General features: G+C 46.1%; 1 protein-coding gene across 4 annotated transcripts; it reads right to left on the minus strand.

Moving 5' to 3' along the window:
- On the minus strand, nt 1-26,392 carry eng (endoglin). 4 transcript variants are annotated; one of them, XM_029837502.1, is made up of 14 exons: nt 26,285-26,392; nt 25,376-25,532; nt 15,431-15,573; nt 10,787-10,900; nt 8,279-8,447; nt 7,058-7,235; nt 6,884-6,980; nt 6,490-6,685; nt 6,183-6,331; nt 5,853-6,083; nt 5,659-5,725; nt 3,248-3,358; nt 3,111-3,158; nt 1-3,031 (listed from the first exon to the last, which is right to left on the minus strand). In XM_029837502.1, the coding sequence occupies exons 2-14, from the start codon at nt 25,431-25,433 to the stop codon at nt 2,910-2,912; spliced, it is 1,683 nt and encodes a 560-aa protein (XP_029693362.1). In that variant the 5' UTR covers nt 25,434-25,532; nt 26,285-26,392; the 3' UTR covers nt 1-2,909. The 4 variants fall into 4 exon arrangements, with proteins under 4 accessions (XP_029693362.1, XP_029693361.1, XP_011602834.2 ...); XM_029837501.1 differs by having other exon boundaries at nt 6,884-6,983; nt 26,285-26,391; XM_011604532.2 differs by having other exon boundaries at nt 6,869-6,980; nt 26,285-26,390.

Raw genomic sequence — 26,392 nt, forward strand, 5'->3', positions numbered from 1 at the left:
TATTTTTGATATTTGCTTTATTATGATAATTTCAGACAACACATGTACTTCTTCGGGGACATCAAAGAATGGCGCGACTTCAGTCGGCTTGTTCCTCGACAAACTACACAAATAATACTGCATTTTATAAAGCAGTTCTGTTACAGCTTCAGAGGTTTGGGTACAAACAACAAAACAAATCTGAACTTAAAAGAAAATTAGACAGTTTCCCATTCGCTCTTGGAACCCCCCTCCCCCGCACACACACACCCACACACAAGGACACATATATTTAATGAACTCTTTTTGAAAGGGGAGCAAAGTTCCTGTCACAGAAAAGGAAAGATCTGCCGGGTTAACAAGCAAATGATGTGGCTACGTGCTTGTCAGGACTCACGAGAGCGGGTCGGCCCAGGTGCAGAGGCTGACATTTGTCTGAACGGGGAGGAAAGCCCAAATGAAATAATAGGATTGTGGAATATTTTAGTTGGAGGCTTCCCCGCATTGAAATATCCAGACAATGCGATGTCAGGATGTCGCCATCGGCGCAGATATGTCATGTTTTTCGGACAGTGGGGTCAAAGGTCGCTGTCAGACAGGACCAACAAAAACAAACCTACTGTCTCAGACGTGGGGCCCAGTCAGCACGAATGTAAAGCAGAGAGAATGGAGGAAGTGCTTCGATTATCAGTTCTCCACAGACAAAGGAAAAGAAAAACACCTCCAAGTATTAAAATCATACAATTACAACTCAAAAGGTTTTTTAAAAAAAATATATATACTACATACAGACATTAAATACAAGTTTATCTCATCATATTGCACAAATACTCAAGTGGCAATTTGTACTGGCCCTCTCTGCTCCATCTGTGTATAGACAAACAGTAAAATGTGCATGAAAGAGGGACAAGCTGTGCACGATGAGGAGGCAGGTTATGGCAGATGCTGTTCGGGTTCGCGCTCAAATAAATAAAAGACTTCGGATGGGAGGAGCGCGTGCATGTGTGTGGCACGCGTCAGCCGATCAGGACGTGGCCGATGATGTAAAGCTCCAGGGGGGGAAGTCGCGAAGACAAATTATTTACTTGCGCCACAGCGTGTGTGATGGGACTTTGGGGAGAAAAAAGAAAAGAAAAGAAGTGACTACAGACACGTTTACACTTGTGCGGGTTCACGGATCAACCGTCACAGATGTGGCTCATCTCCATTACGCAGCGTCTGTGCAGCTTTAGCACATCAGTGGCTGATGCAGCCCATCTAACGTAGACAACAGGTGCCCCCCCCAAGAAAAAAAGATAACCAGACCGACGAGGAATGTTGTGAATCAGTCCTTGCAGGGTCGAAGCGCGCTGGTGACACGTTTATTGCTACTAACTGTATTTACAATATACAGTCTTAAGTTCAAAAGCTCAAAAGTCAGAGAAAGCGACAGCTTGTGAATTGCTAGGCTGGGGGAAGGGGGGTGGGGATCCTCTAATTAGGCCTATTTGATGAGACAATTTTATATATTATCTTCCTTACATTATACAAACCCAATTGCACCTAAAGTTTCACCTCACGAAAGTGGCGACAGTCCGGTCACCACGGATCAACAACCGTTTGTTTATCACTGCAAAAATCTCTCAGCTGGAAAGCTCCAAAACCCATTAGAAGCCATTAGGCACTCAATCTCTGATCACAAAACAGCATTAGCGTCTGACACCGAATATGTGCACGCACGTCAGACAGACAATATTTGGCCAGTGTCGTACTTCAAATCTTTACACGCCACAAATAGCTGCAGCTGGGTCACGAGGATCACGATGCAATCAATACTGTCCACACGATTAGCTGCGATGTGTGAAATTTAGAATGGCGGCGGCATCTGTCAGCAGATAAGAACTTATTCTGTTCTAGTCGGTTCTGGGAACTGCGGACCTTATGCAAGAGTAAGGAAAAGTACAGGAATTTCAACTCCAGACGGTCTATTTCAGGGAAACTCCACCCTGTGGGTGTAGCCGCGCGAGTGGCGCTTGGTTTCATGCGCAGGTCTGAGGTCTGAAAACTGACCTAATTCGGGGCACATTACTCATCTCTGAATATGCAGTGCTGCTGCGTTCGTTACTGGAGCAGTTATTGGCTTGGAAGTGTTGCTGGCGTCTCCTACAGATACATTTATTCAGCTAAAAAAAAGAGCAATTGGTTAGCAAGAACTAGCGATTATCAAGCTACATGAGAATAGAAGACAAAAAACAGTCGAGAATGTTTCTATATTTGAACTTCACCCCAGAGTTCAAACTAACAGGAGGTAGCTGTAAATCATTGACCTCAACCTCAAATTAAGACAAAGGGTAGCATTTCACGGACTTTTGATGTTTATTTTCTTTGAGAGCTTAATGCGTGATCTCTTTAAAGCCCGAGGTTTTGTTGATCATTTGTTGGACCGAGCTAGGCTAAAGCACTTTGCATTTTTGTAGCATAGATGTGAACACAAAGCCGCTTTTCATCTGTTTTTCAAAGTCATTCTTTTGACTGGGTTGTCTTCTGCCTGGCTATTATTGTGCTGCCGTCACACAAGCACAATTCACCGAGTGGAATGCGGTGAATTTCCTGGTGGCTCTTGGGGGGATATGGTTTGTTTTTCCTGTTTCTGGAAGCCATTTTTTTTTGACTGCCCTCTTTAACTTCCTGTCTGGGAGCTTGACTCTACCACAGAGGTGAGCCCCCCCATCCCGGTGCCTCCACCCCATTCTTTTGTGACAAACTCCCACATTACCTCCATTTTAGGCTCGCATGGGAGACCAGGCTTGTGCTTTTTAAATGAGAATTTGAAGAGGACGCATAATGGACAATAATAATGCTTCTCGAGCATCAGTCAATACAAGACAAAACCCACATATGAGACTTTGACAGAAGATGGCGGCCAGCTGGAGGAGGTTACTCAGATGTAATCATGCCATGCTGCTGGTGGGTGTGCTCTGGGTGCTGCCGATGCTAGCGTTAGCGCTGCTGTTCTCAGAGGGGGAAGGGTTGGTGGAAACAGGTTGTCGTTTCGCTCCTGAGCAAGGACACCCTGAAGGAAGGAGAGAAGGAAACTTATGACAGGATACAGGGGGGAAGAAAAAAAAACCACGAAAGAAACGCAGCCTTACCGGGGAGACCTGCTGCAGTGGAGCTAATGTCCAGCCCGCTTGGGTAGCCTGTTTGAATCAAAATGTGATCAGTTTAATTCCACACGACATGATAATTGGACCTGTATTTATGGACCAACTCTGTGCGGTCATTTTACCTGTTTTAATTTTGATAAACCACAGCGCGCCGATAAGTAACACTCCAATCAGAAAGCCTCCGAATGCAATGCCAAGTACACCGGCCAAGCCGAAATCAAAGCATGGAGTGGCTGAAACACACACAGGACAAAAACAATGTATGCAAGCTTCATTTACAGAGCTTATCCGAGCACCTTGGGGCGCTGCAGGAGCAAAATAAGTTGCACGGCTTTTATTCAACTTCCAGACACGCATACAGAACCGATAAATTACAGTTGGACAAGTTTCCGCTCCTTTAATACAACCTTTCCCTCTTGAAAGTGAGAGAACACGATCAGACCTTAGACTGCAGAGCATTTATAGTAATTACACCTCTGTGAAAGTTGAATTAAAACAGGAAAATTGCTTGCCATTGGTGATGTTCTCTGGATCTCTGCGCACTTGCCAGATCCACACAAAGCACTTTAACGCTCAATAAATGTTTGGTGGGAGAAATAAAAACCCGAGAGAGCTGCGTCAATAGCAAAATCCCCTCAGATTTGTCGTGAAATAGTGAAAGGACAACACTGAAACATTGTTTGGCCTTTGACATGCAATATTGTGAGACAGATTGTGTGACAAAGGCATCCCAGCGCTTCAGCTCACCCACGAAACGATGACCTTGAGCTAGTCGCTGCTTCAACAAAGCCACACCACACAACTGTGACAGCTTTCACCATCAGCGCCACTTTCACATTTTACTTTACCAAATGGTACAAAACACCCACAGAGTACCTACTAACAGACAACTGAAGGTTTTAAGAAATAAATGGGAGAAAAACGTATCTTTGCTGCAACGGATGGAGCAAGAATCCAACATTAAAACCATCACCTTAGCAACAGTAGGTTCTCCTGCCTCCCACGGCCTCCTGCCCTCCTGTAATGTGCTATAGGCTCAGAAGTGTTCTGTTCCTAAGAAAGGCGCTTTAACTCTGCAGCATGAGGATAACTACTGCTTTATGAGCTTACAGCAGGTATAGAAACTTTTAAAATGGACCTTTGGAAGGACTTTTATTGAAAATATTTGTTTTTAATCAAATATTCTATACAAATAATGTGTTAATTTAAAAAAAGGATAATTTAATACAACTCATTAAACCGAAACAGTGACATCTCCTGGGCTATCGTAGGTACTGCAGCACATACGACTTTTTGACAAGAAACAGCACAGCTCTCTAATCTTTGTTTTCTTCCTTGTGTGATCTGTTGCTGCACTGGTTTGTATTAGGTGAGAACTTGACAGCAAAGCTGAGTAAACAGGAGAAGGCGGCAGACGCTCCCATCTACGTGGAGATCAGGAGACCTTTTCTGTGACTCCCTGAGTGAAAGGCCTGTCCTGTCAACCTGCCCAGAACTGCTGATATAAACCTCGCTGACACAGGGAGGCACATAATCAGAACACAGCACTGTTCCCGTGCGACTATTCCCCTGGCCTGCAGCAGTTCCTGCTGTCTAAAAGGACAAACGGGACACAGGAAAGCACGGATGAGTAGTTCAGTCCGCTTCCCCATAACAGACACTTTAATCACTCTTCACTGGAAGGAAATGGAAGATAGATTAAGCTTAAGTAATAAACAAGTACCTTCCAGTATTGCAAAAATGTCTGCAGAAAAAAAAACTCCGGTGATTGAATCAACATTGACTTCCTTCTATCTATTTTGTTGTTTTTAGTCAGAAATTGAATCATTTGAATTTTCCTGAGAATACATCATCTGCCGGGGGACTATTCTTCCTTTGAAGAAAGACATCTTTACTTGTATGAATCAATCGGTCTGACAATAGCACAAGGCCCGGTGGCTCTGTTTGGACAACATACACAGTCAGACTCCCTGGAAAACACAAAAGACCCCCCCCCCCATCCCAGAGGGCCATTACTTGTGATTGCGGCCACAAGGTCAGCCTGCAGACCTTCCTAAAGGACAAGGCCCCTTGCTGGCTTCGCCGCACATCCTGAGTTCACTACTATGGTAACTGCCCTCTCACAATTTTTAACATGAAGGCAACAATAGGAATGAAAATCACCAGCCGAGGCCCAGACCGGGGGATTCATTTCTGAGTGCAAGGAAACGTAAAAGTAATGCAACTTATCCAGCCCATAAAAGCTGTGACAGTTTGTCTTTTACAAGATTAAATACAAAAACCTTTATTTTAAGAGAAAAGGTCAGGCAAGAAATGACAGAAGTGGCATTCTGGTCTTCATTTGAAAGACTCTCCACATGCGCAATTCAGCTTTTTGTGCACTGGGACAGAGATATACATGAAAGACATGACAGCAGGGGACTTGGCACATGCTGCAATACCCTCAAAAAGCTGCCTTTTAATATATTTTCATTAAAAAGGGTATGTGAGACCGAGCCCCTGATGGATATTTTGGAGTTTAAACTGAACTCACTTGGTGGTTGCAGACATGGCTGAGTGACCTTCAGGTTCCTCTTCACTCTTCCTCCCTCTACACATATCTATTACAGTAATAAAGACCATAAAAATGACATCAAAACAGAATGAATATATTTAAACTGCTGCTTTTCAGGGGGGGAGAAAAAAAAAACACACACACAACCAATAAGGGTCTCAATCAGCACTTACATCAACCCAGCATAGTTTGACGGAACACTCCAGGTCCCACGTGGTAGAAGTCAGCTCCTGGAGCTGATCTAAGGAAAAGCTGAGTCGCACGCTGTTAGAACAAGTGTTGGAAGCGCAGGCCTCTGGGATGAAGGGGAGATCCTTCACCACAGGAAACGAGCCATTGGAGCTCACGAAGCAACGAATCACTTTAATGGTAAAGGTGATATCTCCGATCGTGTGCCCTGAAATCTGCAGGGGAAACAGAGAAAACGCAGGGACGTGTCAAACATGGGTGCAAGGGACATGCATTAACTCCAGGTAAGAGAGGGCGACAACGGGATTTCTTGCCTCGGCGTAAACTCGCTTGTCGGTCTGCACTTTAGCGTTGGGGTCCAGGGGAGAGTGGTAGTCTGGGGAGGTGAAGAGCTGCATAACGAGGGGCATCTGATTAGGGGCATTCGTTGTGGAAATGGCTGGTCTTGTGCTTGGTTTGGCCCCTGGAATAAGACCATAAAAGAACTTCCTTCAATGCCTCATTTCTGTTTGGTTCCCACTTCACGCAATCAGGACGGATCCAGGTTGGTTTGTTTTTCACGTGGAAGGAAAAAAGGCAAGAATACAATACGATGCTTTTAACGGCGTCTCGGCGCCTCACCTGCTCGGTTATCCTCCCGTCCAACAACCAGCAGCATCATGGAGTCCTCTGGCGTGACTTCGGTGTAGCTGGTGAACGCGCTGACTTTGAAATAATTTAAAGCTGCCTTTTGTACGGTCTCGGCGCTGTCATTGTTCAGCGTCAAGAAAGGCGGAATCAGGGCTGTCATGGCGGACATCCAGATGTCATTGTTAGACTGCAGAAACAGACATGTTCAAATAGATCACTTAGAGGCTGTCTTGTATAAGTGCTCGTCCACTAATGAGCATATTTTCAAAGGCTTTCAGGGGCGAGGTTGTTATGGAGTCATTTAACCGTCATGCGGTGAGATGAATCATAGTATTGACAAGCGGTGTGTAGCATGTGGGTGGGCACTTACGCCGAACTTCTCTACCTCTGGAGTTAGAATGGTCCACGTGGTGCCATTAGGGCCCCTGAGGAACACCATGATCTTTTCAGCTTCTGATCTTTTCACCTTAAGCGAGATGTTGCTGCTGATATAAAGAAGTTCAATTAGCCAAGGACGCTAACACAGGGGGCCACGTCTTCAGGGGGGCAAAGCCGTTACCGAATCGGGGCGTTTTCTGGGATGTTTATGATGTGGAGCTCGGTCTGGTCGCCCGGGCTCTGATGCGGCAGGCAGCTCCTGACAGAGGACGACCTGGTTTCTGTATCGAGCTTCATGAAGCGCTTCTCTGTCACGTCCTCACGTTGGAGGGTGCAGTCACGAGAGTCGGCTTTAGTTCCTGCAAAACCACATCTGATCTGTCACCACTGTGCACCTACTGCTCACAGAACAAGAACTGAAATAAATGAATTCATAAGCATAAATAAAGTGAACCAGTTTTTTCTTTTCTTCAAAAAAAGGCCGACAAGCTGTTTAGTGATTGCGTCGGGGACGTAATGGCTTCAACAGTAAAGATTCCGGTAAGAGTCTGATCGGCCTCCTCAAAGAAATGACGTTACATGGCCAAGACTGTTGAGATCTAAGGAACGCATCCCCTGCCTCTGACCTGACAGTTGTGTTATGGACTCGACTCCAACGTGCTCCTTTGGACTTTTCCACCATACATTTGCAGGAAAGGAAGCTAAATGAGCATTCTGCGTGCAGAGATCAACAGTTCCTTCTGCAGCGCGGCCGTCTGCGGCCTCCCGTGATGTGTTCGCCGCGCAGTCTTTTGAAGCGCCTACAACCCAGCCTACGCTAGTTCACCTGCTGGCTCATTATGGGCCAAAGACTCTGTTTAAATCCTGGTATAAACCGCATCGCAGCGTGACTAACGCCAATGTCCTTGTTTACGATGAGTCACCGCGAGTCCACATTCGCTGAAAGCGAGAGCGGCTGGGAAAACGTATTTCGTAATGGAATCAAACCATCCAAAGTCGTGAAAGAGGAGGCTGCCGGCACAATCAAGGTGGGTCGAAACAGCCCATCCTTGCACCAGCGGCGGAGGATAGACCCCAGCCTAAATGCCAGCACTGCCCGAGCGTCCCGGCTTCTAAAAGGAACGTGTCCCTTCTTGCGAGGAATGAAAAATGAAATGATTTTATGGGGCAAGAGGCCACAGGAGATTAGTGGGCAGACGAAAAAAACAAAACACATCACATCCGTGCTTTCCCCTGCCGAGTGGCTCCCGGGCTGATGCTAATGCCGTAATTATTGTGATCTTCACAGCAAAAGAAACATTGTTTTTCACATTACAAAAATACATTTAAAAAGTAGGAATGAAAAGAAAGAGGAGAATACGCCTCAGATGTGTCAGGTCACGGCTGAGCCGATGCCACTCACCATCCTCGCCTGTCGTCGTGGCCTTTATCAGATTTCGCACTTTCGTGAACGAAGTCACACCCCCAAATTTCTGCCGCGCCCACTCGACCAGCTCCTCGTCGGCGGTGGGGAAGTCTTGGATGCTGGGAGGCTGACCCCCAACAGGGACAATTCTGGAGTCATTTTTGACCTGCAAAGAAGAGGCCAGGTTACAGACTTTCACCCACACAAAAACACCAAAGTGCAGCTGCGAGGCGGCTTTATTCTCATATTCATCAGATATCTGAGCCGTTTTTCTTCAGCAGTATCAGAACTGTTTGCCTGTCTCTGGTTTTCCTTTAACACCCCACCCAACTCTCCCTCCATTCTCTGAGCTGGGTTCTATTAAAAAGAAATGTTTATTATGGTTAAGTATCCATGAGTCCAGTTGCACAACCCTGTTGGAGCCACAGTCTTTCCTTTGCTTCCTGAGCGGGGCCAGGAAATGGGACCTTTTTTAGCTTTGTGCGTCACCGAGGACGGCAGGAATCTGGCTCCATACAAGGTATAAATATATACATACGTCCCATTGACTAGACACCAGCGTTTCCTCGTCTTGATGGGGAATAATGGAGTTTACAAGTGTGAAAAATGAGAATAAAGAGGAGACATATGTAGAATTTACTCAGAGAACTGTGCCTCCAGAAATGTCTCATCTTGAGCTCAAGCTTGAGCATGTTTGTCCTTCACCATCTAGTCCCAAGTGGAAAATGTTGCGTAATTACTGTGCCTCTTCATGCACAATTGTTCCTACTGACGTGCACAATAGCTCAATTTACTGAAAAAAAAACATAAAACTTTAATAGGACCTTAAAGTGAGATCACTGAGCTGAAAAATACATCTCTTCCTTGAAACAAGTGTTTATTAAAAATGTGCATCCAGTATGAATTAATGTATTTGTTTATTAGGGGGCAGCTAATGTCCCTCTCCCGACCTCACAGGCATGTGTGTGACTGCATGTCTTTGCATCTCAAGACCAGAACAAAGGGGAAAAAGGGAGGAAAAAGTGGAAAATATTTCTACGTCACCTTCAATCCCTGTTAATAAACAAATTAACTCCTAAGAGAACTTCCTTAATCTCCCAGACACGCAGACTGGTGCTCAGCCAACTCCCAACAATGGGGGTCCTGGCGCAGCTGGCCCGAACGGAGCCGCGCCACACCGCGGACGTCACGGGCCGTCAGCACCCAGTGCAGCTCAAGCCTGAGGGAGTCATCTGTCTCTGTTCCAAGAATAGTTGGTTGAAAAGAGTTTTTAAAAAAAAAAAAAAAAAAAATGCGGAGGGAAACTCCAAAAATAAAAGAGGGAAAACCAGCCGCAGCAGCACCAGGCGGACGGGGAGACGGACGGGAAGAAAAGCGGAAAAAACAATGGCGTTTCAATGGTGACGCTGGATTTTAATTGAGATTAGTCTCTGGGAAGCCTGTTTGCTCCATTAGAGCTGTGCGCCCTGTGAGCCGGGCTGAGGCCGACAGGAGCGGCGAAAGCGACACTAACCAGCTGTCAAACCACTGACGCACTCGCTCAGATGCAGCACAGACGCTGTTTTTCTTCCTGACGCTGCAGTCTGCTGCGTAACTGTGTTATCCCCCAGCGAACCTGCTCATCCTCTGAAAACATCCTGCAGCCACAGAGAGGTTGTCCAGGCTCCTCTCAGGATGGACCATGGCTGTCAGCGTATTACCCAGCGACGACACCCCAGAGAGGAATGTCTTCGCTGATTGTTTTTTTTAACTATATTTTCATTTCTCCCTTTTGACACGTCCTTATCTCTCAATTATAAATGCAATTTCCATTGTGCGGGGATGTGGCAACCAGCCGTCAACAAGATTTGCACTTAAAAATGCAAGCAAAACAAACCCTGCTATGAAATCCGTGTCGTTTTCCGAGGTTGTCGTCAAAACCTCCAGATTGGGCGCCGATAACGTCAAAACCCACCACCGATAAAAGTGGCTTATGCCGATCTTTCCAGCCAAGAACATCTGGATGTAAATTCAAACGTTCACGCGGGACTGACAGGAAGAGATGTCACCCACAAAAACTGCTCAGTAAGCAGAATAATCCGCAGGCGTCTTTAGTCCAGTCTGTTACAATTAAAACTCTATTGTTGGATGAAAACAATACAAAAAAAAGACTCCCCTCGGGTCCCAAAACCACTTTGCCCACATAAACTGCAGGATAAATCAGGACAAAAGCGAGCTAACAGGAGATGCTTTGCAGCCTGGCCGGCTTTAAATCGCAGATAAAATATTGAAAGAGTGTGTAAAAGTCAGAATCTCTCGTTTTATTGCAACATTAATCCCAGAGTGGCGCCATCAGCCCCGCTTGTTGTTGGCCACCTTTAATTTCTATTACCTGTTTTACTGCGCGGACAGTAAAAACAAGATTCAGAAAACTGCCTCACACAGGCTGGGAAACGAGCGAGGTTCAGGAGAACTCGGCTGAGGAAGGAGAAGGGAAAGGGTGGGACAGATTAGAGAGAGACTCACATAAAGGTTTACGTCCTTGTTGAGGCTAAACGTAGCGTAAGACAACTTCGCTGAGGTGAGGATGAGGTTCATTGGCCTGGAGTTGTTCATATCCAGAAAGAACAGCGCGGGATCCTGGGAGGGAAAAACAACATATTCCAGTTTAGACATCCTAAATTCAAGGTTAGTGGAGGTGTCACCTCCATCAGTCCCCTCAGATTTGATGATCCGGGTAAGGGGGGTTTAAGGATTCCTCGTGTTGGGTTTAGAGTCTTTTAAGCCGTCTACTTTTATTATGTACTTTCAGGCCAGGAGAGGATCGCTTTTATTCACTGTATTTATTCCAGTGTCCCCACACAAGCTTCACAGGAGAGAAGAAACACTTTTCAACACTGTTTTCAGACTCTCCAATAATCTTTAACTTGAAGGATGTTGCATCATGTGACTTCCCTCCCATCCCTGCTACAAGCAGGAAACACATAAATACACATAATTTGACACATAAATGCAGGGAAGTAATAATAAGGAAGATAAAATTACAAAAAAAATACATCAAGGAGTTATCGATTGAGAAATAATGAACAATAAATGTAATTAACCACATCAATACCAAGATTATAGGCCACGCTGTGAGTTTTATAGGTGCATTAAAATGTAATTAATTACTTTATATGCGATGAGAGAACAACAGGACCATTCCATTGATGCGATGCCAGTGTTTGAGAGTACACCTCAGACCCATGCAGGAATGGGAGAATAACCATAAGTGGTCCATTTTATGCAGATTTCCTTGCACACTTTCTGAAAACCAGCTGGGGGTCGTGACAATAAATGTAGCGCTCTGCAGCTCTGAAAGGTCAGGGGAGAAGCGTCTAATGGAGAACAGCCGGTCATGTGAGGGGAGCCCAGGCAGACGGGCAAGAAGCTGTCTGTCCTACGTATCGACTGAGACGCACGTCCAGCTTCCATTCCTGCTCCGCACAACCAGGGGAGATCAGAAGTCAGAAGATGCAACTATTTTTGATCCCTCCTTCCTCTAACTGGCAAGCGAGATCCTCGACTCGTGCATGTATATAAAAATCCAATTAGCATAATTCCCCCACATAACGTATTACCTCGTTAGCTACTTTTTTGAGACGGGGGTAATACAATGATGATGCGATTTGCTAATCACCACCACAGTCACTCTCAATCAGCCCTAATTACCCCGCTCCACACGCGTGTAATGTAAAGCTGCTCCTGGTACAGTTGGACGTGAGTGAGGAGCGAAGCGCAGAGCAGGCACTTTCACTGTGGGATAATAAGTGAGGGAGAGGATTCCTCCTTTTTCCAGGCACACTGGAGTAATTCAAACACATCCCCGGTGCTAATTACTTTTACTTTGCACTGCGTCCTGCATAATTGGGTTTGCAGGAGTAAGAGACTCCTCGGCCCAAACCGGCTTCAATTTCATGAGCTGCTGCATTGGTGTGAAGGGACAAGCTTGTGTGTACAGCGAATAAGGTGGGAAAACCTCGCCAGCACCAGACTTTCGAGCCGGTTTACCGTTGAGGAACAGTTCAGGACTCTGTTGTCTTCCACAAATACTTGATTCTGTTTATTTGGCAGCAGAGTGTTTTCATCGCCGGGCCTACTGAGAAGACAATGAGCATGCTGGGGAAAACGGCGTGGATCCCTGATATTAAATTCATTTCTCCGCTGCCTCGGCTTCATCCGAGAGACCCATGGCGAGCTCGGGCTATGGAAATCTTCAGACCAGCGTAGAGCAAATTAGGTCTGAGGAGACATCAACAAATTGCCTATTAGCAAAACACGGGTGTGTTGGAGAGAGGAGCTCGCAGGCATTGTGGACAGAGGGATCAGTCATCACACACAGTGAAGGACACACACCGAATCATTTTGTCCATTGAAGGGATTACGCAGAAAGGCTGCTGTACCTCATTATGTCCCGTCTGTTCAAAGAAACCACCAGAGGGGGGAGCTACAATGCATAACGCAGAGAGAAGAGAGAAGAAGTAAAGAGAGCAGTCATGCGTGCCGTGTCGGTGTTGCCATAATGACGCGTTGTGAGGTGGATCTATGTGTATCGCGATGGCTTCCATTGGACTGAAGGGCCTTCCCACCTGCTCCTACCTAAAGCCTGCAGTAAAACGAATCAATGGCCTTTCTTGCGGAGTTCATTGCGCTCCACACAGGGACGACCCAGCGGCGCGCTACTTAAATTAGCATTTCTAACGAGCGTAGCTGTCTCCCTGTCTAGTTCCCTTCCCTTTGTCCCTCATGGACGTGCGTTGCGTCTTATGAACGCAGCCTCACCAGGACCCTGGTTAGTCACCTCTGCCGTGTCTGTTTCTGCGCTTTCAAGATACAATTGTTTTTCTTTTGGGATTTTTTTTTCTGAGAGAGTTTTTTTTTTACAAGGGCCTTTGCTGATGCAGTTTCCAGTTATTCTTTTGGCTCTCTCCCTTTACTTGAATTGGCTCCGCAGCCAGAGTCTTGGCCGCGATCCAAGATCCTGACTACCGGAGCCAGTGTGTGACATCAGCGGGCCTTGTGCGAGCGCGAAACACTCCCCCGATGCTCCACTTTAACTCTCCGGGCAGCCGAGCTGTCGGATTCAACCGTCTCTGTGAGATTGCACATCAGAGAAAAAATACAAACTGGAATGGGAAGGCGGCGATAAGAAATTTGAAAAGCGGAGGGAGAGGGAATAAAAGCAGGACTGACCCGGGATGGTCCTGTCTGACCGGACGGATTGGCAAGACATGAACGCGTCCGCTTTCCTGCGTGTTTACAGGGAAAATCAGCTCTAAACAGACAGCCGAGAGCAGATAAGAAGTGTGTGTCAAGAGATCTTAGGCGTTTTTTTGTTTTTTTTCTTTCTAAAGGATAAAACACCCACTCAACCTCCCCACAAGAGAACAGAATCTGTTAACTCTATGCACCATCCACCAGCTCACGCACAGCCAAAATCCTCCCACAAACCCCCACACCAATTTAAAGAAGCTCAGAAACTTTTTTATATGCGACTTTTTTTGGTAAATCTCCCACGCAGCATAATGTTTCTGATTTCAGGCCTGATCAGGCCCATTCTCGTGATATGTTTTAAATACATAAGCTTAATATCCTTCAAATCTAAGGCATCAGTTACATTACAAAAGCAAAGCAACTGAGAATAACAGATGCTGGTTGGACCACACAGCTTCCAAAGTTACAGAACGCATGGTTTCCACCAGCGATGTCTCAATTAAATGACGTGTGCAGTTACAAGCTACACAACAGCGTTAAATGTGAGCATCTTTGATGAACCTAATTATTTCTACATTAGGCATCAGGACAAAACAGCACCTCGTTATCCATTATGCATGTTAGCAAGCACTGTAATGATCCCGCTAGCACATGAGCAGATTAGCCAACTCGGACTACGTTAGAGTTGGTTACAGATACGACGGCAGCCACGAAATGAGCGGTTTAAACATTCGTCTTCGTATTTAAGGGTTCTTCATTATTTTTCTTTATCAGTTGAGCGCTTAATTTGTAATTTAGAGTAACGTTTTCTCAGCAACAGATCCAGACAGGCGGGGTGTTGTGCAATTCTGCCATTGTAACGTTTTGGCCGCATTAATATCAATTTTCCTCATTGCAACAACAAATGAGAAAGAATGTCCCAAAACTCAGAGACAAAAACACACGGCAGCTGTTATAGCAGGGACTCTGGAGCACACGTACGCACCAGGCTGATAAAGAAATGACTAATGTGGGCTGATCGAAGCCGCCGGACAGTGAAAAATGGAGTCGGCACCAAAATACCAACATATAGATTAAAAGTTTTCTCTCAGTACATTGGGACGCCATTCCCTAAAACTAAAAGTTTTAAAATCAAAGCGGTGCGATAAATTCTCCTTTAAAAAAACAAGCCTAAAAACTGTCTTGGGGAGCTTTTCAGTCATTGGAGTCTGTTCAGTGTGGAGCAAACCGAAGTGCTATGTGGGGAAACGTGCAGATTCGGTCTGGCATCTGTTAAAATGAAGCAGATATTTGGTTGAACACATTTCTTTATTTACTTTTTTTTTATTTTTGGCATCTCCCAGCGTGGGAAAAAGGTTTAGAGAGTTCAAGTCAGACTGTGAGGAAACATTCACTTTTTTTAATCTCCACTTTTCCTCCATGTAGATACAATCTAACCTGTCGTGTGACCCCGTCCTCCCAGCCAATCAGGATGCAGCTTGTTGGTAATTAAGGTGATTAGACAGAGAGAAAAAAGCAGTTAACTAGGAACTGAGTCTTATTTGACAAATAGGCTGTGAGGTGATGTGACAGCCTACATCTGCTTGCTGTTACCAAGCGACTAGCTATCTGTCATATTTAGTCCCCTCCTCCGCTCCAGCCAGCCCAAATCGGATTTTTGATAAATTGATCTGCCGACAGCTGAGAGGCAAAACAAGCGCTGCTAAGTAACAGTCACACACACACCAGCCTCCACGTTTGACTTTGCAAGACTGTCACGCAGCAACATATGGCATGCAGACTGACAAAGTGCGCAGCTGTGCACAGAAAATGAAAATCTATCCAAACTGGTACCCTAATAAGCGCCGACTGGCATGTTTACGAGGTGTTAGACGCAGCCACACACGCTTAACTCTTAAATAACCCTGACATGCTTACTGTGGAGTCAAAGTTCAGGCTGAGGATGTGGACCTCTGACTTGTCATTCCTGACGAAGCTGCTCCAGCATCCAGTGAGCATCTCTCTTATGTTGATCCACGGGTTGTGGCTCTTCCCCTCCGGAACGCAGGTCTGGAGCAATGCTGTGAAAAAAAGAAAAAATCCAGCACAACTCGTTAAGTGGCAGGATCAGAAAATAAAGTTCAGTAAACTCTCTGGTGCTGAAGCTTATAGTGCCAAATGTCAAGACATTATTTTCAGGATGGCCTTCCCTTATCTGATGCCTGCAACACTTATGGAGCAGTTGAATACTTTTAGCTTTAGCTTCCATGTTTTCTCCTGGAAGTGAAGCAATTTTGCTCAGCTTCAACCTAAACAGGAAATCATTCGTACATGGTAATCTGTAATAAATTATTCAACGCCTCATTTACTGGGACAGTATTTTTCATGAGAGCGCGCTCAGGAATTCATAGGAATACAATCACATTCCAATTGTACAGTCATCCATTCAACAATCACGTTCATTCTTTTCTGCCCCAACTGTAAAATGTGCAGCAGCTGCTTGACCTGGAGAACACTGACCAACGTGGCAGCTGCAGAGGCATAAAAACACAATTCATTTGCATTTATTTCAGCTCAAGGATTGGGTTATAAAGTAGGAATAAATACAGGTTAATAGTCTGCAATGGTCTTTTTCCAGTCTCATAGTCTCACATTACAGAGTGCAGAGGGCCCCTGACCTGTGTCATACAGCCGACGTCCTCAGTGAAATCACACACAGACGTGGGTTCACTCTCTTTATTAGTCATCCTGAAAGGATTTTCCAGCTCTTGCTTAAATGTGTGTGTGTGTGTGCATGTGCGTGCAGGATTGCACTGTTTAAAAGTGAATCTGCCTGTTCGGGGTTTATCAAACATGTCAGGTTACCGGCCTGCAGTAATCCATCAAGGGCGCTCACCTACCAGTTTAACCTGGGAATTTCTCCAGAGGCGGACTTAATCCAGTAGAGTCCGAACACTCACTCAAATTGTTAGGAACAAACGACTGGGCTCTGTGTGTGTGTGTGTGTGTGTGTGTGTGTGTGTGTGTGTGTGTGTGTGTGTGTGTGTGTGTGTGTGTGTGTGTGTGTGTGTGTGTGCGCGTGTGAAAGGACAGTTACATGTGTCCTGACTGGGATCAAACGACTCCCCAGACCAAAGACAGCAGGCCAAAAAAAGGGGACAAAAAAAGCGAGCAAGACGCAAGAAAAAGCGGGATGGAAACCAAAGTGAAGTAGGGAGGAGGAAGGGTTAATGGGAAACTGCAAAGTTAGGAAGGTCAACAGGATGTGCCTTATTTAGAAGCGCTGCTAATCAAAGCCCTTGGTTGAGACAATGTCATCACTACTGCTGCCTGAGAATGGACAGACAGCGAGATCAAGATCGAAACTGATGAATGTGAGAAAGAAAAAGAAAAAAAAAAACATAAAGGAGGGAGGATGGACGTGTTACATAATCTGCTGCGAGGGCACCCAGAGTGGAATTTAAGTGGCCCTATTTGTCAGATCACAAACAGCTTTGATTCCAGGATCTGAGACATTAATAAGCTAAACTGAAAAGGTTTTATTCTGTTGTCTGGATGGGGGAGCTACAACACTTTTTCTTCCTGTCCAGCTTTTTTTTTTCTTTTTTTTTGGAGATTCATCCTTTTTCACCCCCCCCAGCAGCAGAGGTCAAGGCTGATTTCCTGTTATTTTGGCCGACTCTGCTAATGACTGTTGCTCAACCTCCATAAAGTTATTTCTCTCTTGTTCCGCCTTGACAGAGTCAACAGCCCATAACTGTCGCCCGAGAGGTCTCCCTATAAATCACGCTGACTCGGTAAACCTCTGCATGCGTGTGAGCGGGTGCGCATGAGCATGCACGCACGATTCATCTCTTTTTTTTGCGAGTCATCTTCGGATGTGGAGAACATTCATTTTGCCCCCTTGACCCCGGAAATGCCAATGGCCCCTCTAAGCGGTCTGCTGGTAAATGAGGTATAGAAGAACCATTCCATTCTCGGTCCTCTTTATCTACTTATATCAGTCCTCTGCATTTCCCATTCCATGCGAGACATGTTTATGGATGCTGGTGATTTCCATTTAGATGTTAGGTATGAGGGGGAGATGTGAACTGAAAGCATTTTGGGACATTAGGGAGGGTAGAAAATACCTTCAATTCATGGAAAGGACGTGTAATCAGATTTGATTGTGACCGTTGCTTTAACTTCTAACACAAATTTTTGTTTCAGTGGCCAGGGACATCACGTTAAAACGGTTATCAATTTGATATCTACGCCTCCGCGCACGGCTGCCAATTGCCATGGTAACGACACTATATGGCCAACTGTAAATGGGCACTCTGGCAAAATTCAATACAAATTAAACTTACTCCTGCAACTGGACGGAATGGGAATTAAATGAACAAGGGTGCAGCCAAATATCAGCCAATAATGGACAGTTTGTCGTCAGTGAGGGCCATTTTCCTGAATAGCCCTCACGCCTCAACGGCAGAATAACTGAAAGTGGTTTAACAAGGACAGGCGGGGTTAAAGGTACTCGACTGGGCCAGCCGAGAGCGTTTCAACAGGGACATCTGCGACTGTTCGTTATAGGGATCCATTTCAGCATCCGTTTGACATTAACTCTGCAGCTTCTGTCAGTCATCAGATGAGGGTATTAGCAAAAATGCAGCCTGCGGATGGAGGATTTTATTAATATTCAGCTCTTGATTATCATCAACAGAGTCCAATATATGAAGCAAACTGTTCCAACGAAGCCAGTAGCTATCCATGGCCTTTAGTACTGGAGACACTGAGGATTTATTACAAAGAGCCATCAAAGGTGGCCCCTCCAGAGGGGACTTCCTGTATTTCTCTTTCCTCTACTGCGTTTTGTCAGAAGTCCGAATACAAAGGCGACAACTGGCAAGACGCGGGGCCCGGCACCACCCTCGCCATGGCGCAACTCACACAACAGTGAGATGCAAACCCCCACCATATATAGCAACCCGTGGAAGACCAAAGGAGACTTCTTTTATTTTGATAGGGAGTTTTTATTGCCTGTCCCCCATAAAATGAGCGCAAATCTCTCCAAAAGTAAATGCTTTTTTGTACAAAATGTGCAACTATCACACTGGCTCTGCCGGCACATCGGCAGGTCTACCAGAGGCCTTGAATTTTTAATTTTTATCACACCTCGGCTAAATTTTGATTTATATTCAAGGGACTTTATAGCTGCAGCCCAATGACAAGTTGCTTTTCCACTCACCTCGTTAGTCCCTGAGTTACCTGATTCAGAGAAAGAACGATGGCAAGATTGAGGGGAAGAAAGAAGGACTCTGACATCAGGGAACTTCAAGACCAAATGTCTCCCTCGGGGTGAAGTAAACTGTTTGTGTCAAGGCTCCTGATGGGGAAGGGGGAAGGACGGGGCTCAGCGGTCTGATCAGAGTCCACTGCACAGGGAAACCGGAGCTTCAAGGCTGGCCAGAGTCTCTGGACTCCCAAACACACACACCTATTGTCCCGACGTTTCCGCAACTGCAGATTGAGGTCTGACCATCCACAGGAAGGTAAACAAACCCTTATCAGTGCTCTGCAGGGGCCCGCACTGTCCCCTGGCCTCTCACCCCTGCATGCTACACATTACACACAGGATTCCTGACCATCTCACCTCCCACCAGTCAAGTCTTGAAATTCTACCAAAAAATTCTGCTGATTAGCCCCTCTAATGGGGGCCTTTTGCCTCATATGCCGTGTGCTGCGTGTGGCGTCTGCTGGAGAGGAACAGGGGATGTGATAGCGGGTCTGGAGACAGCCTGTCTTCACACTGTCTCTGTTTACACCTCTGGGAGCCATTCGTCCGTCCTCTCGTCGTTGTCGGAAGCTGGCTAAACAACAAGTCTGACAGCGGCGTGAGGTCTACAGCTCCCTCCTCCCTCACTCGCTTTGAGGACTGCCGGCTGCCAGCCTGCTCTTTTCCCATGCAGAAGGATCAGACAGCATCAAATGACCAAAAGTACACAGTCGCGTTAATGTGCACGTCTGGTAGGGCCCCCGGTCACCATCTTTCATTGGCTACGGTCGGTTTTCTCCCATCGCTTATGCGGTTAGTTCATCCCCCAATACTGACAAAGCACCAGCAAGACCCAATTAATTATCTATGTGTTAATTGGTGAGTAGATTTACTAACCTGACAGGTTTCACACTAACTGTGAGCAAACCACAACACGAGTCACAACAGCGACTGCTCCCAATCATTCAAGATTAATGTAGCTTCACGCAGCATATGGTTCAGTACCGACAGAGATTAGCTCTTTTTTTTCCTTGCCAGTAAATATTAATGCTTTCTGATACGAGGGAGGCATAATAATGAAACACATTTGAAGGGAGCGGAGTCAGAGCTGTGATCTTTGACCCCAGCGCAAACAGGGGAGTAGACAAACTACTGCGGTGCGAGAGATTTAAAAAGCTAGCGCTGCCGTGCTAATTCACAGTTATTTTAATCCTCCCACGCGGGCAATGTATCGTCTTCATCGGTTCCAACGGGGGAACTTTCTCCTTCCTTTCCCTTTCAGAGTCTTGAAATTCACGTGCCAGTTGTCTTTAAAGATATATACGACAAAAGCTGCGAGGGCTCTGGGGGCATTAAGTAGATCCATGAGTTGGCTCCAGATGTATGATTTCATTTTCACTATTTAACTAATGGAAGTGTCTGAACAAAGAGGAGCACTTTGACGAGTGGGGCTTTATTCCCTGGAGCATATGTGTAAAGATTATTAAGTATCCCGCGTTTGATGGTTGGATTTGGAGCAGGTACAGTGTGTGAGCTGTATTAAAATAATCTGTCACCTGTCTCCAGGCTTTTCTTCTGAGTCGCACTTTCTGTTTGCTGACAAAATGGAAAATCCGGCGCTTAAAAGTCACTGAAGTAGAAAACCTACTTGCGTGTCATTCTGGCGGGTTTGTCCTTGTAGGGGGTTTTATATCGACTTCCATTTATTTTCATGTCTGCGGCCTCAGACGGGCCCTGCCCCTCGTCCCCGAACATGAAATGTCACTTAAAAGATGGCCGGGATGAAAAATGACTTAAAAAAAAAAACATGCGCGCTGTCACGCACCACGCGGAGATCCATGTTCTCTAAATAAAGAGTGACTCGAGCGGCACCTGAATCAACAGGAAAACGACCCACCCACAGACTGAATCAAGCAGTTCCACTACAAAGCTGCGCTGGATTTCCACAGCGGTGGACAAATGGACAGCCGACATGCTGTCTTTTATTATTTCGGTGGGATAATTCCCCTCAAAAGGGGAGACATCTTGAGAACAAACTGTGGTGCGAACACAGGTGCGTTTGGGGGCTTGTGTGCAGAACCCCGGGGCTGAACACTGGCAGACAGGGCTGAAGATAAGCATTTATAATGCCAGGCTTTATCTCCACAGACAGCGGTCATGTTGACATGAGCGCAAGAGGTCGCCGTGCTGATGAGGCATTTATCTCGGCCACTACTAATGAGCCATTTGCTGCAACTGCACAAGTTGCCAGGCGCAGGGTGCCAGGACCCGCAGTCAGGACTGTGATGGGAACGCCACCCCAGAAAATATACAACGGGAGGTCCTAACATTCTTCATAGTACACTCTAAATATTGCTGAGGCGTCATTGAGAATAAAGCTGTTTTTTTTTTAAAGGGTGTTTTATGTTGCACGTTCATTGGGAAAAGCGCCACGGTTCAATTGCGACGAGTGTTGAAAAACGATGTGGGAACAAACAAGAGGGGAGAAAGCCAGTGAGGTTCTCTGGCACCGTATTCAAACAGAGGAAAAGCAGTCAGATGTGGATTGTTATTTGGGAGGGGCAAACCACTGCAGCAGATTGAAATCGGTCTGTGGCAGCGACGACTGGTCGCGTCTCTCTGCCACCCAGTCTGACTGCAAGCCACGCTGGCTCACTTCAGTCAAACAGGGGAAGTGGACTGTTTTGACTCTCTCCACGCCATTTTCCTCCCCCCACACAAACACATGAACGGACTTTCTTCGTCGGTTTCTTTTTAAGCTTTTCTTTATCTTTCGGCTTCCCAGAAACCCGTCGCTCTGAACAGCGGACACCCAGTTTCTGTGGACAAATCAGCTGCTCTTATTTTCCTCTATCCTGTAAATACTCCTATCGACATTTTGTCAATACCTTCATTTCATCTTCGCTCAGAATCAACCCCCCTCAACAGTCATGTGGTTCTGACATCCCCTTCCCACCCCACCACACCCCACCCATCCCCGACTGTCTCCACCAAGCTTTATGAATGTTATTATCTCTGTTTGTCTGTCTCGCTCCCTCTCCCTCTTTGAGATACATCCGCAGACGGCCCTTCCTCCGTCCCCGGCAGCCTGCTAATCACTTTTGTGCTTTTCCTCCAGCCCGTGGAGGGAGGCGCTGCCGTAGGCAGCCGAGCGGCGGTTTGGCTTTTAGCGTAGAGATGACTGGCTCCCAGTGGGGAGGCTGATGCTGCAAGGGCCATATTCAACACTTTCCTCCCAGGAAATGGTGTGCAGACATCCCAAATAGAGCTGGACGCGTCGATAATTGTTCATGTATCTGACTTTTTTCCTCTCCGTCAAATAACATTGTTCTTATCCATTATCTCTTAAGAGCAGAGCCAGGGCACCTCCTTCAAAAACCCTGTAGCCTCGGTTTGAACACATACATGTGGAACCGTGGTTTAGATTAGGCTGAGAGAACGGTGCAGTTTACCGTTGATCACATGAGCATTAGAAAAACACTCTGTTTCATCTGATCAGAGTGTTTTTCAGGGGTTGAGGCCCAAGCACAAACGCAAACCTCATAACGGGAGGTGAAAAATGTGGACAAAGGTACCGCTTTAGAGGAAGTAAATGGAATAATGAAGCAAAGTTAATGCAGATGGGCAGTGTCAGCAAAGCAGCAGCTAAAGCTAGGTGCTATAGTTGATAAAAATCAATGCAACTGGGTCAGTGTTTCATTTATGTAACTGCCCAAAAGCTGAGTTATGTCCAAACAAACCACTCAACAAACCAAAGGCCTGTGACAAAAGCAGATCCTTGGGTTTTTATTAAAAAGGATAACTCACTCAACTTTAAGGATAAATGAGTATCAGACATCAGAATGATCCAGGGACAAATAAATTCTGACTGTGAGGAGATGTGGAAACGGAACAAACAGCCACATTTTCAATTTCAGCACAGTTCTGATGTCACAGAGAGGCAGCGAGACCAGCCTGAGCTCTTGTGTCCCAAGATTACATATAAATAAAGGCTTATGCTAAAATGTCTGACGCCTTTATTGAATTGTGTCTTTAAACTAAAGACTCTCCATCTTGATTACGCAACGACCACAGTTTCACTCATTAGGTTTTGGAAGTCGTTGGACCACTCGGCTTATTCCCGGCAACAGCGGAGTCGCCACGGAGCTCAGATTGTTTGGAGTTTATCTTGGACTGCAGCTGTTTTTGGTATTTCAGCATCAGGACAAACAGAAGCGTGGAAGTGGTACCCTGCCGACGACCTGCCGCAATGTGGGACTGTGCACCGATCCACCCATCCTCGGACCCACTCCTGTTCAAAAACACAGAAACACCCCCCAGAGGCTTTGGGAAATAACGCAATGAGAAATTAGACGCAGATGTCATCCTCCTGAGCAAATTTGGAACGTTGCATATGAATCGCTTATTATGTTTCACAACGGACACAGCAACGAGACGTAACGGCTCGCTCCTCATTCATTTCACGTCTCAGGCAGCATCAAATAATGTGTCAGTACAAAAATGTTCAACGGGAACAAGGTCAAAGATTAAGAAAGTTCCAATAAACCTCAAGCAGAACTGCCCCATTTAGCAATTGTTTGACAGCTTTCGTGGGAATCAATGCAGCCTTTGGGCAAATTTTTGATTTACTTGCTCTTCCTTCTATTTACTTCTTCTTTTGTAGAACTTTCACACTGGTCCACTCCCACGGCGATACAGAACACGCCTGGAAGTTATTAAAGTTACAGCCTTCCGATCATAGCCGACCTATAGACGCCGCTTTATTTGCCGTGTAGTGGAGGGGATGTGCAAATTTGAACTTGTACATCTTCCACCGCTGGCTGCAGTGATTCACGCCTCTACGTTTGTGATTCACTCCTCCGATGAGGACAGTGAGCTCTTGAGACAATGTCAGTGAAAAATGACCAATTAATATGACGATGCTGGGCAAGGAAATGATGAATAAACAACTCCGGAGACGGAGGAACCGGCACTTGTCACGCCAGTGTTTTGATTAATGCTTCAGCGTCGTCATGTCTCCCTCTGGGTCGCCTTCCTAAAGCTTCTGTAGCAGCCGCAGGAACGAGCCACTAAAGAACATAAACATTTCTCAAGACCTGGCAGTGGAGAAAAAAGAAATGGAAAATTCGGGACTGCGTGTGACAGCGGCAATTAAGGCCGAGACAAGCAGCTCGTTCCAGACAGGCAACGCTGAGACCGGTCCCCTGCGGCGGAGCCATGCGAGGTCAGCTCCCCGCCAGTCCGCCTCTCCAGCCCTCCTGCTGGGAGGATGGTTAGAACCTGTGGAAGCGTCACGATTGGTCACGCAGGAGGTCGGCGCGGATGTCAGATCCGGCCAGCCGGCTTATTTTTCTGGCACAAACGCAGCGGCGGCACACGCTCGCCTCCGCCATTCTTTTTTTTTTTCAATCTCCAAAGCGCCTTTTAAGCAGCAGTTTTGAAGGCAGGGAAAATGTTAGTGATTTGGTTCGCTCTATAGAGCACTGAGAAATGAAAGTGGGCAACCTTTCTGGGCCGACAGTTCATCTTAAAACTGTGCTGCATAACAGCAGGATGCATTATGCTTTCTTTGATGGCATTTAGCGTCTGAGGGAGACCGCGCTTTACATAAACTCAGCCATTCAAGAGAAACTTCAAAAGAAATCGAGTTTTAACATAATTTAGTCCTGTCTGGGAGTAGGCACAGGTTGGCCACATCCATAAAAACGATTTACCATATTCATGAGGTTGAAAAGACCAATTAATCTCCACCAGATTCCCAAAAAATATCTCTGACCTGGGGAAAACTCAAATTGCCTCTGCACGTCCTGAGCTTTCCATGCTGATATTTGTACAAAAAGAACAATTTGGAAAGCCTTGTCGGCACCAGGAACAAATTGAATCAACTAAAGATTTCAGCATTGTTTCATTAGCTGAAAGCGGAGCGCTGCAGGGAAGAGAGAGCCCAAACAACCCAAAGCAGCACCACAGAGCAGCGGTCAGAGAGGCTGGATTGTGGCCCGAGGGCATCTGGAGGGTTTGGGTTTCCATATGTCACCTTCGGATTATAAGTTTGAATTTATTACAGGCTGCCACGGGCAGCTGGCCGAGGTGATGCTGGAGGATTGCATCAAAACAACATCTTTTTCCCCTCCTGTCTTCCTGTAGAAATATCCCTCACCGGCGAAAACTCACACAAACAAACATTTCCCGGGGTGGCTCCCTGGTTTAACAGTGCGAAAGCCATTTGGAGAGACATATGCTTTGTGCTCATCTCTGCTATAATAATATTCATCTCCCAAAGCTATTAAAATATTGTGCTCTATAATCTTTTACACGCTGCAGGGATAAACAGTTCAAGTGAAATGCTTCACAATAAAAACTTCCTGTGCACCCAATCTGTGCGGATCTGATGTAAACCCTCGATTTAACTATAAAACATGAATATACACTGCATTTAACAATCTCTTTACGTCTTGAGTTAGAGATTATGATGGCGCAGGCTGCAGGAGCACAAAAATACGCCGCCGAGGCACAAAATGCTTTAAAACGTGACGATCATCTGTATAATCTGTTGTCAGTCTGCACTGGCGTGGGCAACAGGCCGATATATCATCGTCTCAAATAACTGGAGGATGGGAAGTGCTTACCTGAGGCTGTGGCAGCAATGCACAGGAGCAGGGAGATCCTGACAGTGTGACCCTCCATGTCCACTGAGTTTGAGGCGTTGGGCTGAGGATGGGCTCTCTAGCGAGTGGGGTGTTGAAGTTGGACGGGTTCTCGTCTGGCAGCAGAGCAGCGAGCAGTCTTTGTCGGTTGGGGAAAATCCAGAAAACAAACAAGGAATCGACGTGAGGACGTTAGTAACCAGGACTAAGGACACCGCAGCCCGCCTGTAATCTGAACGGTTATCTGAAAATGCCAAAAGCCAGCAGGGACAAGCTGTAAGTGCGAGGAAGATGCTGCTGGAGACCCTTAAATTCCTTCAGTGGGATGGCAATCCCACAATATTTCTACCCGTCTTCCTGGCGCACAATGGGGTCTGAACCCAGGGGTTATCTGCTGGTCACTCACTTCTGGCCCGCTCTTTCAGGAAGCACATCGCTGACTTTAAATAAAACCACAATGCTGAGATCTGATAACACGGAGGGGCTGTTCTTGTTATGCGATTCATATAGAACCAAAGGAAGAGCCTGTGTAAACTGTGCGCGCACTTGGAAACGAAAACAGGTTCGATATTTCCCTCTGCGCGGCAAGAAAAGTGGTTTATAACTGCGCAATTAAGGTGAAATCTGTGAATTAAAGATTGGTAGTTGCCTAGAGGACTCCGTTTTACAGTAATGATAGAAATACGGTTAAATGAATCCCCTTGACTGGACTCTTCAATCTTTAGCCATGGCGGGGTTGTTGTTTTTTATTTCGAATTTAACGGCGTTTTAATAAGCGCAGCATCCAGCTGTCTGAAAACACGCGGAAACTAGAGAGTGAGGCTCAGAAATGAACTGTTACAGGCCATAAACGTGCGAGGAAGCTCGGAAGTTATGAATGACAAGACTTACTGTCAGAGGTTCGAGTCTGGCCGTTTGCACTCTGTAATCCAACATGTGCGAGCGTTCGCCGACGCAACAGTGAGCGGACTTTCCAAACTTTGTGAGCTGGTAGGGCGG

This window comes from Takifugu rubripes, chromosome 6 (assembly GCF_901000725.2).
Source record: "Takifugu rubripes chromosome 6, fTakRub1.2, whole genome shotgun sequence".
NCBI classification, from domain to species: domain Eukaryota; kingdom Metazoa; phylum Chordata; class Actinopteri; order Tetraodontiformes; family Tetraodontidae; genus Takifugu; species Takifugu rubripes.